General features: G+C 40.2%; 1 protein-coding gene and 1 long non-coding RNA gene across 7 annotated transcripts in view; both read right to left on the bottom strand.

Annotated features, from left to right (window-relative positions):
• AGAP1 (ArfGAP with GTPase domain, ankyrin repeat and PH domain 1) overlaps positions 1-16,987 on the bottom strand; it is a 304,896-nt gene that overhangs the window by 277,443 nt on the left and 10,466 nt on the right. Inside the window, exons 1-2 of one of the 5 annotated variants that reach the window (XM_056495968.1) lie at positions 7,843-7,919; positions 7,515-7,705 (exon numbers count right to left, since the gene is read on the bottom strand). The exons of 3 other annotated variants lie outside the window; for them this stretch is intronic. In XM_056495968.1, the coding sequence (XP_056351943.1) occupies positions 7,515-7,548 (34 nt within the window). In that variant the 5' untranslated portion in view covers positions 7,549-7,705; positions 7,843-7,919. Of the gene's footprint in view, positions 1-7,514; positions 7,706-7,842; positions 7,920-16,987 lie in introns of those variants that run through there. One more of the 5 variants, XM_056495966.1, reaches the window with a different exon arrangement.
• Positions 377-5,157, bottom strand: LOC130255378 (uncharacterized). Of its 2 annotated transcripts, XR_008840931.1 has the most exons (4): positions 5,121-5,157; positions 3,219-3,322; positions 2,308-2,465; positions 377-866 (listed from the first exon to the last, which is right to left on the bottom strand). It is a non-coding gene; the product is annotated as an uncharacterized LOC130255378 (long non-coding RNA). The 2 variants fall into 2 exon arrangements; XR_008840930.1 differs by lacking the exon at positions 5,121-5,157 and having other exon boundaries at positions 379-866; positions 3,219-3,408.

Here is a 16,987-nt window from a genome sequence, read left to right as displayed (position 1 = left end):
ACCAGCATGTATTTATATTTACCAAGAGCCCAATTTTTTTTCTTGTGTTATTAACATTACACAATTAACATGTTGTTTTGACTGGTACCAAGCTCAGATGAGTTCATATTGGGCAGAAGTTAATTAGTGCTTAGTTCCAAAAGCAGAAAATGGAACAGTTTGGCAGTGGGATTTATGTAGGGTGGTTTTTTGTTGCTGTTGTTGCTACTATATTGGGGTTTAAGAGGTTTCCTTATTTTTGTCTCTCCAAAGAGACTACTTGAAGCAAAGTCACGAATTTTGTGTATTATCAGCTCCCTCAGCAGACAAGGAGCACTGCTCATTATCACCACCTTTGCATTTACTTGTACCTGCTGCTCCTGGGATAACAATATGCCTGAGGCTTACAACACATCTGAACCCCCAAAAAAAGGCACTTCTTAATGTGGATACTCCCTAAAGGAAAAAAAACCCTGAAGTTAAGATACTCAAAAACACAGGCATCAATTTTTGTGTTCTACATATGAAGTTTATTCATCATTAATGACAAACTTTGTCATATCACATCTTGATTAATATCCCCTAATTTAACATTCAGACACATCTGCAGACATTGAGTCTTAACTGCTACCACTATACTTTCAGATGTTCTCCATAGGAAATATTTCTGAAAAGAAGCTCAAATTAACAGCACTGCAGGATTAGGATTGTCTCTGGATAGAGCACACAGTGTTCTGGTCTGCTTAACAAGGTGGTGACTGGTCAAAGGCTGAACTTGATGATCTTGGAGGTGTTTTCCAACCTTAATGATTCCATGTTCAGGAACAGTGAAACCACAGCACTCAGTTCTGCCAGCCAAAAGTTTAATTTTGCTATTTTTTAACTACCTGAAGACAAAACAGAAGGATATTAAAGTAACTCAGAGTTGCTTAGAGCACACAAGTAACATCAGGCATTTGAACTCTTCAGTGCAAATACTGAGATTCTGTTATAAACAATTTAACTCTTTTTATTTAACCTGCTAAACCCTCCTAAACCCCCACCACCCCTTAAAAAAATACATTTCCCAAATTGTGATATAGTCCATGTGGTCGTTTAGACTCTATAAGGGAAGAAGCTGCTACTATTATAGCTGTACCATGAGCCCAAACATGGATTCCAAAGATTTCTTACAGATTAGGTGTCTTAAAGCCTGGAGAGGAGAAGGCTGCATGGAGAGCTCAGAGCCCTTTCCAGAGCATAAAGGGGCTCCAGGAGAGCTGGAGAGGGACTGGGGACAAGGGATGGAGGGACAGGACACATAGAATGGCTTCCACTGCCAGAGGGCAGGGATGGGTGGGATACTGGGAAGGAATTGTTCCCTGGGAGGGTGGGCAGGCCCTGGCACAGGGTGCCCAGAGCAGCTGTGGCTGCCCCTGGATCCCTGGCAGTGTCCAAGTCCAGGCTGGACATGGGGGCTTGGAGCAGCCTGGGACAGTGGAAGGTGTCCCTGCCCATGGCAAACCACTCCAGTAACACTCAACTGACATTTCCAAACCTCAGACTGATAAGAAACAACCAATTTTCGATATTCTCCATAACAGACTATGGTTAAGCACTGGAAAACTGATTTCATCAGCTACAGAATTAAGGCTAGCAAGATTTTGGGTAGTCTAAAATTGTGGATATCACGGTCATGGGAAATGCCAAAAATTCACATTCCCCACAACTAAAACTTGATTGCATCTTGTGGCTACAGTACAAGATACGCAAGATACCTCTAAGTAGGATTCAATAAAAAGTAAACAGCTTTCAGAAGTGAGGGTTTTACTGTATAGACTCACTAAGAAAAAATAAATACAAATAAGTAGCTCTTTTCAAATATTTCAGAAACAGTGTATTTTTTCCTTTAACCAAACATTATCACCAAAAAATGCCTTCAGGGGCCTTCTACAGAAGCTTTCAATGTGAAAAGGAGAAATCAAATGTCAATGAGGATTCCTCTGCCAGACAATAAGGGAATCCAAGGGAAGCACATCACCAAGGAGGATTACAGGCCCCACAGACTGTCAGGAGTTCAGGTCTCCATGACTTTCTCAAACTGAAAGCATCATGTTTTGAAGCCTATTACATTCAGCATTCATTTTGTTGCATCTACTTGCACTGCATTTTCTCTTTACACCAGTCATGCTGAGCTGCTGCTCAGGTTTTTGCTAAACCCTTACAGTATCCTCTTTACAATAAGAATCCTAACAGCAGCAGGCAGTGCCTGACCAAAGCACTCATTCCAGACACCAGCAGAAGCAGCATCCTGGGCAGGTCATTCAGTTTCAGATCCCTAAAAATTACCTATTGGTGGAAAGCTCACAAACATGAGAGGAAAACACCAAGTAAGTCTGCAGCAGAAGATTCAGTGTCTCAACAGGAAGATAAGGAATCCATCTGACTTATCTCCATCATGCTCTCACTGAAGCAGCCTCACAGAAATAGAGCAGGTCATGAATTTTCTGTAAGGAGAATTGTAGAAGCCCATCAAATATTAAAAAGCACTGCAGATGTCTGCAGTCCTTTCTAAAAGCTTTTTTCAGACAAGCAAAGAGGACACATTAATTAATTTAATTAACTGTTTCCAAACATTCCACTTGTACAGATCATTACCTTTCTTCAGATGTTTTTAATAGAAGATTAGTCTGTTCCTCCAGGGTTTTCATTCCAGAGCTTCTCTCTAGCTCTAACAATGTTTGTTTATCCAGGCTTTCAGAAGACTTCACAGAACCTAACTGCTTTCTGCACAACCTAAAGCAATAGCTACATCTCACTGATTTTCAGAAAGCCTCTAGTCACATCTCCAGGTTACCAATTGCACAAGCAAAAACCCTAAGTACAAATACAAAATTACCTGCACTGCAAAAAGAGCCTCTTGAAAATTATCAGGAATGCGTATGAATCACTTCAGCTTATTGAATTACTGCATCTACCCCACAATCCACTTAATGGGGTTTCTTAAATTAAATTTCTCTCCACCAAACACATCTCCCTATCACATGACATGAGCTGAAGACATACAGAGAATTTTCATCAGATCCAGCTGCAAGGTACCTGCCTGAATAATTCTGGCAAGATCAACTGATTGTGTTCCAAGCAATCCTTCATTAGCACATTACTTAAAAATTAGTCATAAAATGCCTGTTTCTAAATAGGAAACCTGCTCAAAGACATTATTCCATAACAGAAACTGGACTGAAAGCTGAAAAACATACCTATATTCGAAATGCCATCTTCTTCCAGTTCCTTTGCAGCAAATAACATCCTTCCCAAAAAAGCAAGGTGCAGAAATCAGCACTGCTCAGAGGCACCTAGGCTGCTTCAAACACATCATCAAGGCTTCAGTCAGAGAAGAACAAGCTGTCTGAGGTGCCAACTTCAGCCACCCAGAGCTCCTTTTACATCATCCCAGGCAATAATTTCCTGCTCTTACATAAGAGGCAGAGCTCCCAGGTGCCCCCGTTTCCAGCACGGTGCTGGCACTGCAGGAAGAGGCCCAGGCCGGGCTCTGCCATGCTGACCTAAGAGGCAGCAGATCAACACTTTGGGATCACTGCTCCTCAGGGGTTCTAAAAATAGAACACCAGCTGCTACCAGAGCCCATATGCTCATAGCCAGCACCACTGACCAAGTGCCACATCTAAGACCTCCTATTTCCTTAATGCCACAGCCAGACAGATTTATACTGTGCTCTGTATCTGACAGTGAAAGCTGCCCTATATCAATGCAGTTCTTAGCCTGATAACCAGGGTAAAAAGCCCCAAACAATCCTTTTTCTTCTGAGCATAACCTTGTGTGCCAGCTGTGGTTACTTCAGGTTTTAGATGCTGTTTCAGGCTTTGAGAAGTAGCTACAAAGTGGAGACCCTGCTCAGTTTTTCCCAGCACCAGTGCAAAACACCATTCTCAATGCACAGACACACATGTAACTGGCATTGACAACTGGCACTGACACTATTGGCTCCAACAACATGAATTTATTATGAAGTGAATCAGCTTTCAATTAATCAGATTAGCACCCCAGCTGTGAATACATACTCTTCAGAACCTTATTCTTGGACTGTGACCTCCTGTTATCTCACACTATCATAGAAATTTAATCTGTCAAACAATCCAGTACAAAGTCCATGCAATTACATCCTCTTAAGTACAAATCCACGCTTGGCAATAAGCCTTCAGCAGATCCATCTTGTTCATATGTCAGTCAAGTTTTGTACAAGTAGTTACAGCATCTTTCCAGCTACTGATATTTGCAAAGTCTCAAATTTACAAAGCACTGAAGGGCAAGCCAAGCCTGGGACTTCCAGTTTGATGAACAGCAAATTGAAGCAGAGACATGAAGTCAGGATCACTGCGGCTTGCTATGGATCTGCCAGTCTGTACTAACTGCAGCAGGGATATTTCATTAACATTCACCACTAACTGGTCAGGCTAGAAAACACAGATCAAGCTAAATCTTGTCCTGATTCACAAAGCTTCTCCACTTGTACCCTCTGTACTTTCCTTGACAGAGAGAACTTGATCACTGCACCTTCCATCTTCTGCTTTTAACCAAAGCATACCTCAGATGGTTTAAAGCAGAACAGAGGGGATCAGAAACACGAACCACAACACAATGGAGAGGCACAATGCAACCTGAAGCAGAAACTATATTCTCTTATTTCTTACAAAAAATCCCTTTTGTAGCTCCCTTCTTTAATTCCTCTATTCTCAGAATGGTACTTGTGCAGATTTCAGCTCAAATAAAGTGTATGCATTGTACCTTAACTAGTTCTGTAATACACAGCAAGAAAATAAAATTGGATCTTGGTTATTTATAATAGCACACAGGCTATAAGATACCTACTTGTTTAACTCAGAAAAATGAATAGAAAGATCCCACAGAACTTTGCCTTCTGTCTATTGACTCCTCAGATTACAAATTCCCCACAGGTTCTTTTCAATGTAACCAACATTATTCAATAGAACTCTGTCTGATTGCAATCTCCATTTACAGTATTTTTTAAAAATATACAAGCCAACAAATACTCCCATTACACTCCATCCTTTGTACAAAACACCTATAATAGCTTTACATTTGTTAAATTAAATTAAATGAAATTTAATACACCAACTTACAGAGGAAAGCAAGTTCAATCAGTTCTTCAGTCTTGTTTCTTTCTTCAGTTTCTATTTATCCAGGTATTATTGGTTCAAGTCTGGCTTCTTAGTCTTTAAAGCAGTCATGATCAACCATGGGAGATGTTTTTCAGTTTTATAATTATCTATAATTATCTAGGTCTAAACACTCTCCAGACTTTTTTCAGTTATATCAGTTACTTCAGTAAACCATTTGTAAACCTTCCCATGTAGGAGATAGTGATTTCCTCTAGCATTAGTTATGAATTATCAGTTAGCTAAATTGATTCCTCCTTGCTGGAATTATTTTATAGCTGATCATCAGAACATTAAAAAATCAGCCAACCCAACGGAATTAAACCCTCATCATTCTTTAAAAGGCTTTCCAGTTATTATAATCTGATAAATGTAATTCAGCTATTCCTCAGCATTGTTTATTCACTGCTTTGGCTGTTTGCTGGCATTTGTTGATGCAGCAGAGGGCTGGTTTAAGCTACAAGAAAATACCTGCAGGGCTAATCTTTGAGCAACAGCTTCAGCTTTTGCACACACCCCCATCCTCACAGCAAAGCTTTCTTTTCTGTTTTCCATCCAAAACACATGACAAACAATTTATCATGTAATGTTTTGGGCTGGAAGAGACACTAAAGCCCACCTTATTCCACCCTCTGCCATGGGCAGGGGCACCTTCCACTGTCCCAGGCTGCTCCAAGCCACGTCCAGCTTGGCCTGGGACATTTCCAGGGATCCAGGGGCAGCCACAGCTGCTCTGGGCACCCTGTGCCAGGGCCTGCCCACCCTCACAGGAAAGATTTCTGGACCAGTTATTTCAAGTTTTAAATTATCTTCCTTCTCCACATCAGCTGCACTCCTGCTCAACACAGACTTCCAGAAAACAGGCAGAGGCACTTGGCTGCTTTAGCCCCAGAGGTCAGGCAGAATAAAACCATGGGTTTGTTTGGAGATCTGCTTTCCAAGTGCATTTGTAGCCACCATATCCAACCCTCACTTCCCACAGATGCCTTGGACGTCAGGCAAACCACAGTACACACAGTCATGAACTGAGCAGCTTATCCTCAAAATACTGCAGGCTTTCAGAGTGACCTAAATCAATTACATAGGCAAAAATGAGGCCCTAGGAGCAGCAAGTCTTGGGCAATGGTCAGCACAATCCATTCTATGTATTTATCTTTTTATTACAAATTCCAATCTGACCTTTCAAAAGCTTCTGATATTCTACTTAACAGGAATAGCAGGCAGGTATTTCCTTGTGTGTTATTCCAAAATGGTATGATTTTGCTTTACATTTATTTCCCATACATTTTCATTTTGTAGCTATACATACCATAGATCCTTTTCTCACCATTCTGGCTTACACTTCACATCAATATTTCAACAGTTTTCATCCATCAGCCATTGTTATGCTAAAACCTAGGTGTTAGCAGAGCTCTATTTTTGAAGTTGTCTGCCAGAGCATGTCTCACTCAAAGCAGCCTGTCAAAGAAATTCAGCCCCAACGTGAACAAAGAGATATTGAAAAAGTAGTTGATGCAATTTTATTTTTTTTATATTAGAACAAGCCAGTGAGACAGATCTAGATTATTAGGAAACATAGTAAATTATGCTATTTCCAAAGCCTACTGAAATTCAAAATTCAGGAATTTGCCAGGAAAATTATTTTAAAATTAATTATTTTATTTATTTAATTGATCCATATTACATTTGGTACAGCCAACTCATGGCCCACACCCTATAATCCTTACCTTATCCTAATGTAGGGAATTCCCCTGTAACATAGTTCATTTGTGGAGGAGACATGGGATTAATTTCATGGCATTTTTATTTTGGAATGACAACTTCGCCAATTAAAAAAATAAAAGATGGAAAGACATGAAAGGGCCAAGAATTCAAGGAAAGCCTGAATTCAACCAAGTAGTTCAATTTAAGGTAAATCAAGGTTGCACTGAAGTGACCCCTCACTGGAATCTACTCTAAAGAGCAGCAATTCCTGGTAGTTTAAGACAGTTTTTGCATTTCCTCCTCAGCCATCGACCAACTCATGCTAATCATCACCTTTTCCATTAGCACAGAGCTAGAGAATGCTCTGGGAACATCTGCCTTCAATAATTCATCTCTCACACTAATAAATTCCTGAGCCAGTGGCTGCAGATGCACCTCACTTTTCCCCTTCCATACAAACCCTAATTACTTTTCTGAGTGTGTTTATTAGCTTGGACAGCAGCCCACCTCCCTTTTCAGTTCTCTGATTATCATCTGCCTTCCCATGAAAATAAACACTCATAAAAGCCCAAAATCTCCTGAAGACCTTGTGGAGAACCAGAGCCTGTGTCCATCTTAGCTGTTAACACAGAGGAGGCATCTTACAGATCTTACCTTCATTAGAAGGTTCTTCCAAGAGGGCAATCATTAAGGTAGTGGCACTCAGTTATTTAACTCTTACACTCCTTTTTCCTTTCCTGCCTGGGATTCTCCCTGTTCCATCACACGGGCAGCAAGCTGGTGTCCCTTCACTTGTTTCATTTCAGCCACTGCCTGAATTTCAGATCAAAAATCAAAAAGTTGATCTGTAAACCAATAAGCAAAGTTATTTTTCAAACAAATGTCATTAACATCATCAACTCAGTATTTCTAACAAAGCAAAAGGTAAAAAGCTATTATAGTTGAGTCTTAAAGGAAGCAAAGAAATCAGATTCTTACTGACCTTTTAACATGCTGGTGTACTCTTTTTCCAGTTATAAGCATAAGCTGAAAACATTAATTCAGAGTTGAGTATCAGCCCCTTGGCTTGGTTCTTATACTGTACGTACCACTCGTTAAAAAGAAGCATCAGAGACCCTTCCATAGCAATTGTCACTCCTCCTAAGCAGTTTTAACAATTATTAGCCTGATTCTGTCATTTCTGGAAAAAAAACCCGATCTAATAAAAGCCCAAATCCATTACAGTAGTACAGGACTCCCCTGGTATTGTGACTCTATACTTCACTTCAGCTGCTCAAAGTCAATATAAATTCTTTTCGCTGCACTGTTAGTAGGCCAAAGTCAAAATGCTTTTCTCCCAGTTCAGCCACAATAGACTGATCTTCATCTCTTTCCCAGAAATCTAATGAAGTCCTTCTCATAACTGCTCAGAGAATGCAAAAAGATCCAATTTCTTTGCAATATTTATTATTGCAGTTATCATCTTGCAACAGTTACAGCCAAGTAAGCATATGACCAAGTCCTAAAAAGTACCATTGTTTTCCTTAAAACCTTCTCCAAGTGCTTCAGTCCCAATCGATCTGAGACATGACCCAAGAGTGAAGGAATTTTGCAGATCCACAAATCCAGTAAAATAAAAATTAGCTCTGAGTAGCAGCCAGCAGCCAAGGAAAATCAATTGCTGCCCCTGATCAGCACACAGATCACAGCTCTGCCTTCTCAACAACCTTAAGGTGTCCAACTTGGTTATGGCCTGAAACCACAAAGACTGGGGGGATTTCTGCAGTGTTACGGCTCAGCCAGAAAACAAACAACCCTTACTGTTCAGTGCTCAGCCTGTCCATCTGGCCAAGCTCACAAACAAACCAAACTGAGCCACACTTCCAGTGCCAAATGAAATATTTCCACCAGAAAACACTTCCTGTTGACAAACAAAGCATCAGCCCTGCTCGCTTGCCATGTGATTTCTAGGAAATGAAATAGTATTTTGCAGATTTGTTTGTAAAGATAATCACTGCAAGCGATTACAGGATCAAGCACTTGATCAGATTTAAGTGTTCAATACACACTGTCTGTCTATTTACAAACACCTGCTGATAATCCTGTGTTATCCTAGACAGAGAGGAATAAAACCCAGTTCTGAATAGTGAGTGTTTGTTTCTAGGTAACTTGAGGAAAAAGTTACCTTGAATTACACGACAAATAATTAAAATTACCAGACAGTGACCCTGAGGAGCAGCACCCAGCCCTCTGCTCACCTAGATCACATTTAAACCAGGAGAAACATTGCCACCTCAACTCCTGCCTTAAGAGTGTAATTTCCAAAGCTTTTATTCCTCTCAGTCTAGGAAAACAGGGAATTATCACCAGGAGTTTGTAAACACACCCTCTGCAAAGCTGTGAAATTCTACAACTGCAGTAACACAGGCAATGGTTGTTTCAGCCAGGTTTCACACTAACAGTGCCAGAACCCAAGCAGGAATTATTCAAAATTATTTTCAGACATAAACCAGTAGTAACCTGCTATATAATTCTTTACTCTGGTTCATGACAAATGAAAATCCTAATTCTCTGAGGCAAACAGTGAATTATTGCAAACTGAAATAAGCTTTCAGTGAAGTGGTTCAACTTCCAGGACAAATGCACTTGTTAGATTAATTCCCACTACATTTTCATCTGGATGCCAGCACAGAAGTAACTTCCAACATGCTGACCCTTGTCCCACAGGATTAGGACTTGCATTTAATACACATTCTGGCACAGCTACACTGCCTGAAGTTTGCACAGCCTGGGAAAACTTGAATCTGAACAGAAACCCAAGGGCAAGTCAGTAGAGAGCTCCTAAGCCTCAACCACGATGGAATTCAACACAAAACTGCTGCAAACCACCTTGGTTTCTTTAAACATCTTCCAGGGAATGAAAAGTCCCTTTATTTTCAGCTTTATTAAGTATGTAGCTACTATTGGCATTTCAAGAACACAAGATCTAAAATTAGCAGAAGCTGCTAGCTGCATGCATTTTCAAAAGGCCAACACTGCTAGCATCAAGCCAGAATGTGTTTTCTTTTAACCTCATCTAGAAATTAAGATCCAAGTCATCTGGAAGGTGCTTGAGTTTAATGGGGATGAGCATTTTTTACAGAACTGTTGAGGTGTTTAACAATACTCATCAATAAAGACTCACACTGACTGACAAAGTTACCTCTTCAGTGAAATCTCTCTGGCACTGCAAAGCAGTTTTACTCACACCTCCAAGCCAATTTTCCATCTCCAGGCAAAAAATACCAATATAAGGTAGAAAATCTGAATGAACAGCTTGAAATCTGTTTTTAAATCAAAGTGGTCCTCACAAAAAAAAGTTATACAGCTTAACTAATAGCTACCTAGAAGAAATTCAATAATATTTTTATCAACAGTTTTGTCTCAGATGTCTCTCACTTCCCAAAGGACACAAACTTTGTAAGAGAAAACTTCCCCCTGTTTGCATACTCTGAATATTCAAGACTATCACATTAGAAATCAGATTGCCTTGGATTTGGCAACATTGCTAAAAATTTGCAACTCTTCCATCCTTGCAACATTTTTCTGCAAGTTTAGATTTTAAAATTTGAGCGCATCAACACGAGAACCACAGGTTTTAGGAAGGCTACAGCCAGAACAAGTAGAAAGAAACTGCACAAAAATACAGCACAGTATTTGTAGCAGACAAATTACAATAAGTTAGACTATTTTTCTCCACTGAGCACTTTTATAGTTAAAAAAATAAACTCTCAACACACGGTCTGAATCCTGAATATTTAGAAAATAAGGTAGATGAAACTTCCAACACTCCTAGTTTACTGCAAGTACAACAGCAACGAAGCCACTGATTTACCCTGAAATCCTGTGAACTGTGCATTCTGCTCACAAGTACTTAATGCTTCAAGTTCCTAACCCCTCACATACATCTTAAAAATAAAAGGTGAAAATCACACGGGTGATTGTTCAACAATGCTGAGAAACTTTCACTAAAGCTTTGTAGCTTGTGATGCAAATGCAGCTTGTACGACACGCCTGAAGACATAAACACCATGTTTTTCACTTAAATACAAGCCCACATGTCTGAAAAGCTGAAGATGTATGGTTTGAGCAAGGTGCTGCTCTGACTGGGCTGTATCTGCACTCTTCCCTTACCAGGCTACTCAAACACCTCAGGATCAGGTTAGTCAGGGAAAAGGAAGTAGTAGGACAACGTGAGATGGCTGATCTGTGCTGGCCTGTTAGCTTATTTTTTCATTCAGAGAAATTTCCTGATAACTGTTTCCATGGAGAGTTTATATTGGCAGAATTTCTTCTCTCTACAGCACCCCGTGGTTTCTCAGATGCACTGATGGAGGGAATCAGCTACAGAGCCCTCTGATTTTGTCGTGCAGACAGACAGGGACGAGGGAATGAGAAAAAGGAACCAGCCAAATGTACCTGGGACTCAAGCACCCATGAACTTGGGGATAAATAATAATATTCCACAAAGTGCAATGGTTGCCCAATGCAAAAACTTAATAGCATGTTTTGGCCAACAGTTGCTCCTCTAAGTGCTGCAATTATCTCAACATTAAGGGATTACCACAGTTACCCATTAATCACAAAATTACTTAGATTACACCATGCAAAGTAGCCAACACCGAGCAGCATTAACATAAGACAACAACTTGACTTCAGGAACATACTCCTGATTTCACTCAAGCCTAGGACACAGCGCAGATTTTCCAACTTAGAGAAATCCTTTGTTCTCCACTACAGTGGGTGTTGAGATTGTTACAAACTGTCTCTTTCACTCACAGGTCTCTAACAGACAACCTGACCATCCTCCAAAAAGAACAACACAGAAGAGCAACACAGTCAAGGTTAATCAAAAGTCTAGCATGGAGGCGAGATTTCCTTTCCTTAATACGGTCTGTGTTGGAAGGACCTTCTCTCCCAGAGAAACAGGTTCAAGTTTGTTAGGGCCTGGAAGCTATTTTAGGGCCCCTGAGGTTCAGCTGCAAGAGTTTCTGTGTAGCATCCTGCCCTGCTTCTGCTCCTTGAGGAAAAGCACATTCAGGTGCAAGACAGCAATTCACCAAACAGAGCCAAGAGCCCTCCAACACCTATCAGCTCTGCAACAGCAAATTACAGATCACAGGCTCACCCACTCCTAAACTACGCTCTCAGAAGACTGTGAAGATCTGCATCTGTTTTTAGCAAGTTTACATTCTGCTGCTCAACTTTACCACAAGTCTTGCATATTTCTAGTATTATTTTCAGCTAAATCCGACCTGGGAATCAAGCGGCACATCACCTCATTTTGAATTCAAGTTGAATGGAGGTTGTAGTAATTCTAAGGCACAAAGGAGCAGAGTAATATAATCTTCGGGTTACAGACTTTGCTTACCTGACTGGCTTAAATAGGCTTTACTCTGTGGGGGTTTTAAAAAAATTAAAATAAAAGCTTAATTCCCCCCTTCCCCCTCCCCCAAATCACTCTCAGTATCTTTATTTATTATTAATCAGGTCTCATCTGCTCAATACATCATTTCCATAAGATTAGCAATCAGACACATGTTACAAGAAGACAACAAATCCTGTGTCCTTTCCTCAACATAAAGATTCCACCTCCTCAAGAGTAAACAAAGAGCAGAAGCTAAAACAGTTTGTTGCCTTTAAGCGAGCCAGCCCCTGGATGAAAAACAAATTCAAGAAAAGATCTGATTTTAATCTCAGCTATTTCAATCTTGTATCACAGTTTGTCATTAGCAAGGGCCCCTATCTATTCCTTCTTATGAATGCCCCCCATCACCTCTCATTTGAATGCAACATAAATATAAGTAATTTGATTTACTGTTCCTTTAAGGGAATGAATAGACTGGGTTTTATTTTAAACAGGTAAAAGTTAACTGCAAATTCATACATCTGCTGACAAGTGGATGGAAGATGCAAATTAAACAAGTGCCAAGCAGTTAAAAGTATTTGCTTTTACTCAGCTGCTCATTATTACATAGGACATATAAATGTCTAAATACAGAAATTAGTCTGAAAGTTGGCAATTACAGGGACCAGAAGCAGAACCAGATCCAGCAAACTCCTTTACAGCATTCAAGTATGAGAAAGTGATAATCTAGCAGCCTTCAAAATTCTCTCAAGTTATGTCATTTTAGTTCCTATCTCAAAGTCTCCCAGAACAGCTGCTTGTCCTTGAGTACTACAAGAATTTGGCTTCCTTTTACTTCCAAAAGCCAACAGCTTGCAAGCACTCCGGAAGTTTGGGAGAGTAAAAGCAATGTACATTGAAGCTGCTGCATTCCAGTCATCACCTATATTTCAATGGCCTGTTTGTCCTGCTTGGAGGCAAACACCGAGTGAAAAATGCTTCCTGCAAGTGAGGAAAAACACTCACTATCCCATACCTGAAGCATATACAGCTATCTTGACCATTAAAATCCATTTTTACAGCTCCACAGGAATTACTTACAAGCTATTACGGCTAGAAAACAAATCTCACACTCTCTCTATGATGATTTTCCATGTCACATCCCTCATCAGCATCAGAGCTTCTACTTGTCCACATTCCCAAGGAGATCAAACTTAACAGACTTCTCTCCTACACAGCTCCCAGGTTACTAAAGCTCATTTGTTTTCACTCAGGTGTTTTGGGTGGCAGACAGACACATCTGGATGTATATTCTTAGCAACTAATTCAAGCTCCAGGACCAGCAGCAGCCACACTGGGCTTCAGTTCCCTCTGCTCCTTGTGGAATTGCTCCTGCAGTAGCTTGGCCACAGCATCCAAAACAAAATCCACCAAGAGATGAGCTGCTGTTACAGAGGTAACATGTTCAAGATGCTTACTGTACTGGCTCCTAAGACTCAGGTTCTAGGTTCTGGACTAAAATTAGACTTGTCTAATTTTTTGCTTTTTTATCTGTGTCTTTATGGGATCAATAATTTAGCAATATAAAATCTGGAGGACAGTTCACAATCAGCATCATCCTGTTGCCATCACTGCTGCTTTTCTAGACCTTTATGTAAATTTCAATCAGGTACCCTCAAGTTCAAGCCACTGCACTCGTTTTTGATTTTAGATTTTAACATTTGAATGTGTAGGAGGTGCCTGTTATGCCCACAGGTAACAAATTTCCTCGGTCCAGAGGTGATCCTCACAGCAGACCCATTACTCAGCCCAAGGACTCAGGAGTGATTATAGCACAAACCTACCCAAACAGTCACAGGATCGTAGAGGGCTTTTTCTGGCACCCTGTAGTGTTCTGCACACACTATTCCCAGTGAAACCTGTACCTTAATCCCTATCCAGGGAATATATTACCCTGAGGACAATAAATGTCCTGTCTGCTGACATACCTAGCTAGGAACAGCCTTTTTATTGACGTCATCAAGTTCACAGAGGCAAATGAGATAGATGCAGAGACAACAGCTCATACTCAAGAACATAGATTTACACAACTGTGTTCATCCCTGTTTATAGCAGATCATTGGTTTGGATTGTTTTTTTTTTTTCTTAATTACAGCCTTAATGATCTTGTTTGAAAAAGGTCTAATCCCATTTGTAATTGGATCTATTTATCCATATTTCATTTCCCTAATGTGGCATCACTCACCAGCTTTTATCAAGTATCACCACTTACCTAGTAGGCAATATTTCCATGCGCTGAGGAGAGAAACAGTATGAGAACTACACAAAACCAGCTGCAGAATGTCAGACAAGGAGGAGAAATGCCTCCACGTTGCATGGTAACACAGGTTCCTCTGACAACACCTTTCACTGGAATTCAGGAATACCAGACAACTTCTACATCACTCCAGTGTTGCTTTCTTCCAAGATGATAGTATTTGTATTCAAGCTTCTAGCAGGTAGCTGGTTCAGCCTGAGTACACCACCTTATTTACATATTAATTTAAAAAAATAATCATCAGAAACATCACCAGCAGCTACCTGTGTCACTACAAATCCTGACAAAATTCATTTTCCCCATTTATCCGCCGAGTTACTGAAAAGCTATTGCCCTAGTTAGCAAATCAAGAGATATAAATGTGAGCTTTAATTTTAATAATATGTCATTACCTAACAACAAATAATCCCTAAAGGGACATATTTGCACTTTTTAGGTCACCGAGGTATTTTGCCTCTTGTTGTTGACAGGCTATATTCAAATCACAGCCAAACACCTGTATTTAAATGATTTTTGCTTCCAAATTGACTAATTTCTTTCAGCTGTCTATAATCTCAATTCAGTGCTTGCTGTGAGAGCAAGCCAGTCAGGCTCAAATTGGAAAACTTTATATGATTAAAGTGTCTAAATCACCTTGAAATATTAAGTTTGAGATAGATTAATGTTCATTTTGTCAAGCACCCACTTTAATCCAATATGTTACAGAAGCAAAGCAATCCTCCCCATTCACACAGAAAGCAGCCTGTACAATTTTCAGTATTAAGAATCAGCTTCCTCCTGAAACTGCTCTTGCCTTTTTTAAGAAAAGATAGAAGTCATCTCTTTCGACTACTGCATTCCATAACCTCTCATCAGGATTCTCCCTATCAGCCTTGAAATACAAAATCTCTCTGGATTATATTAAACTTCATTGGTTTGCACAGTGCCAATAGTCAAAGCACATATCCTCCACCAGAATCACAGCCAAAATACCTTTATTATCCCAACACTGCGTGAATATTTTATTTTCCTTATGTTTTCGTGCTGCAGTTTCTGCTGCACTGACATCACCACCAATTCAAATGGCACACCGTGTTTTCCATTACCTAAGCTGCACAGACATATTCTGCCTTCACCCTATAGATAACAACCACGTAACAATTATTACCATATAGATGATGGTAATTTTCCAGCTTAAAGGGGGAGGGGAAAAGCATGTTCTGGGATATTTTTTCAGCTGTTGTTTAAACCCCACAAAGAACAACAATGAGACTACATGAAGCCATTGAATTTCCCCTTTAACATTACAGTGACTAAAATGGACCAGCACTTGAATTCGGCATTTAAAGCAAAACAAGGGCCACCAATTGTTTACATTTGTCTGCAGACCAGTTTTAAAACACACATAATGCTCCATCCTAAAAGCTTTTGTCAGATAATTTGGAGAGGATTAGCAAGTGAGCAATTAGTACATGCAGTTCACATCAACTATCACGCCAATTAGCATCATAAATCAAACCAGCAATCCTCTGATTGAATCCTATTATGCGGGAAGCAGGATGTTCCAGTAAGCAAAATATTCCCAGAGAAGTAATGACTTTCTGGAAGCCACGTAGGGCTTCTGACTCTGCTAAAATATTACTTTCACCAGATATTAAGCAGGTATCAAGGCAGGGGTCTGCTGTAAATATTGATCCCCTGGCACCCAGATAGGGACACACATCCCTCCCTCCAGCTCAGGTCACACACCTGGGTATTCAGCCCAGCTTTTGCCTGCAGCAAGCTGCGCCCCACCCTACTTAAATTTCGTTTTCAACTAAGTCAATAGCCAGATCCTTCCATTCATAAAGTCATGTACTGTTGTACATCCAAATACTATTACATGCCACAACCTCATAGCGGTGAGACATTTTTGAAGCTTAATTAATGCAGGTTAAAATTAGACTCTTATTTTGCATGAGAAAAATAATGAAATGGGACTAAATGGATGAGTTGCCTCAGGGTATAGGAATCGTTTTCCTCAGCTTGTTTCTGCTCCTCCCTGCTTTCATTTACTCAGCTCCAAGGGTGGAACTACAGATTGCCATTCAAGTAGCAGAACTGCCACAGAAAAGTGATAAACCACTCCAGCAAGGTCCCACCTGCACTCAGGCTGCAGCTACAGATTTCTGCTGTATTCAGAACATACCAGCAGAATTGTCAATTCTTACAGCTCCATCATCCATCATTCATGTCACCCACCACCCTGTGCAGGAGCTCAGGTGGCCCAGGGACCCACAGAGATCTTTCAACCCCAAACCTGAACAGCAATCCAAAACTAATTTTATGAAGGAAAATTATTACTCAGCTTTATTCACAGTAGGAAGAAAATAATCCTATTAATTCTTTAGCATGTATTGACAATACAAACAAAGCTTTACTACAAAAGCACTCTTAAACTCTGCTACATCATTGATTTTATGTTCA

The sequence above is a fragment of the Oenanthe melanoleuca genome, chromosome 7 (assembly GCF_029582105.1).
Source record: "Oenanthe melanoleuca isolate GR-GAL-2019-014 chromosome 7, OMel1.0, whole genome shotgun sequence".
In the NCBI taxonomy this organism is placed as follows: Eukaryota; Metazoa; Chordata; class Aves; order Passeriformes; family Muscicapidae; genus Oenanthe; species Oenanthe melanoleuca.
The sequence above is the reverse complement of the archived record's forward strand: the minus strand, read 5'-3'. Positions and strand labels throughout refer to the sequence as shown.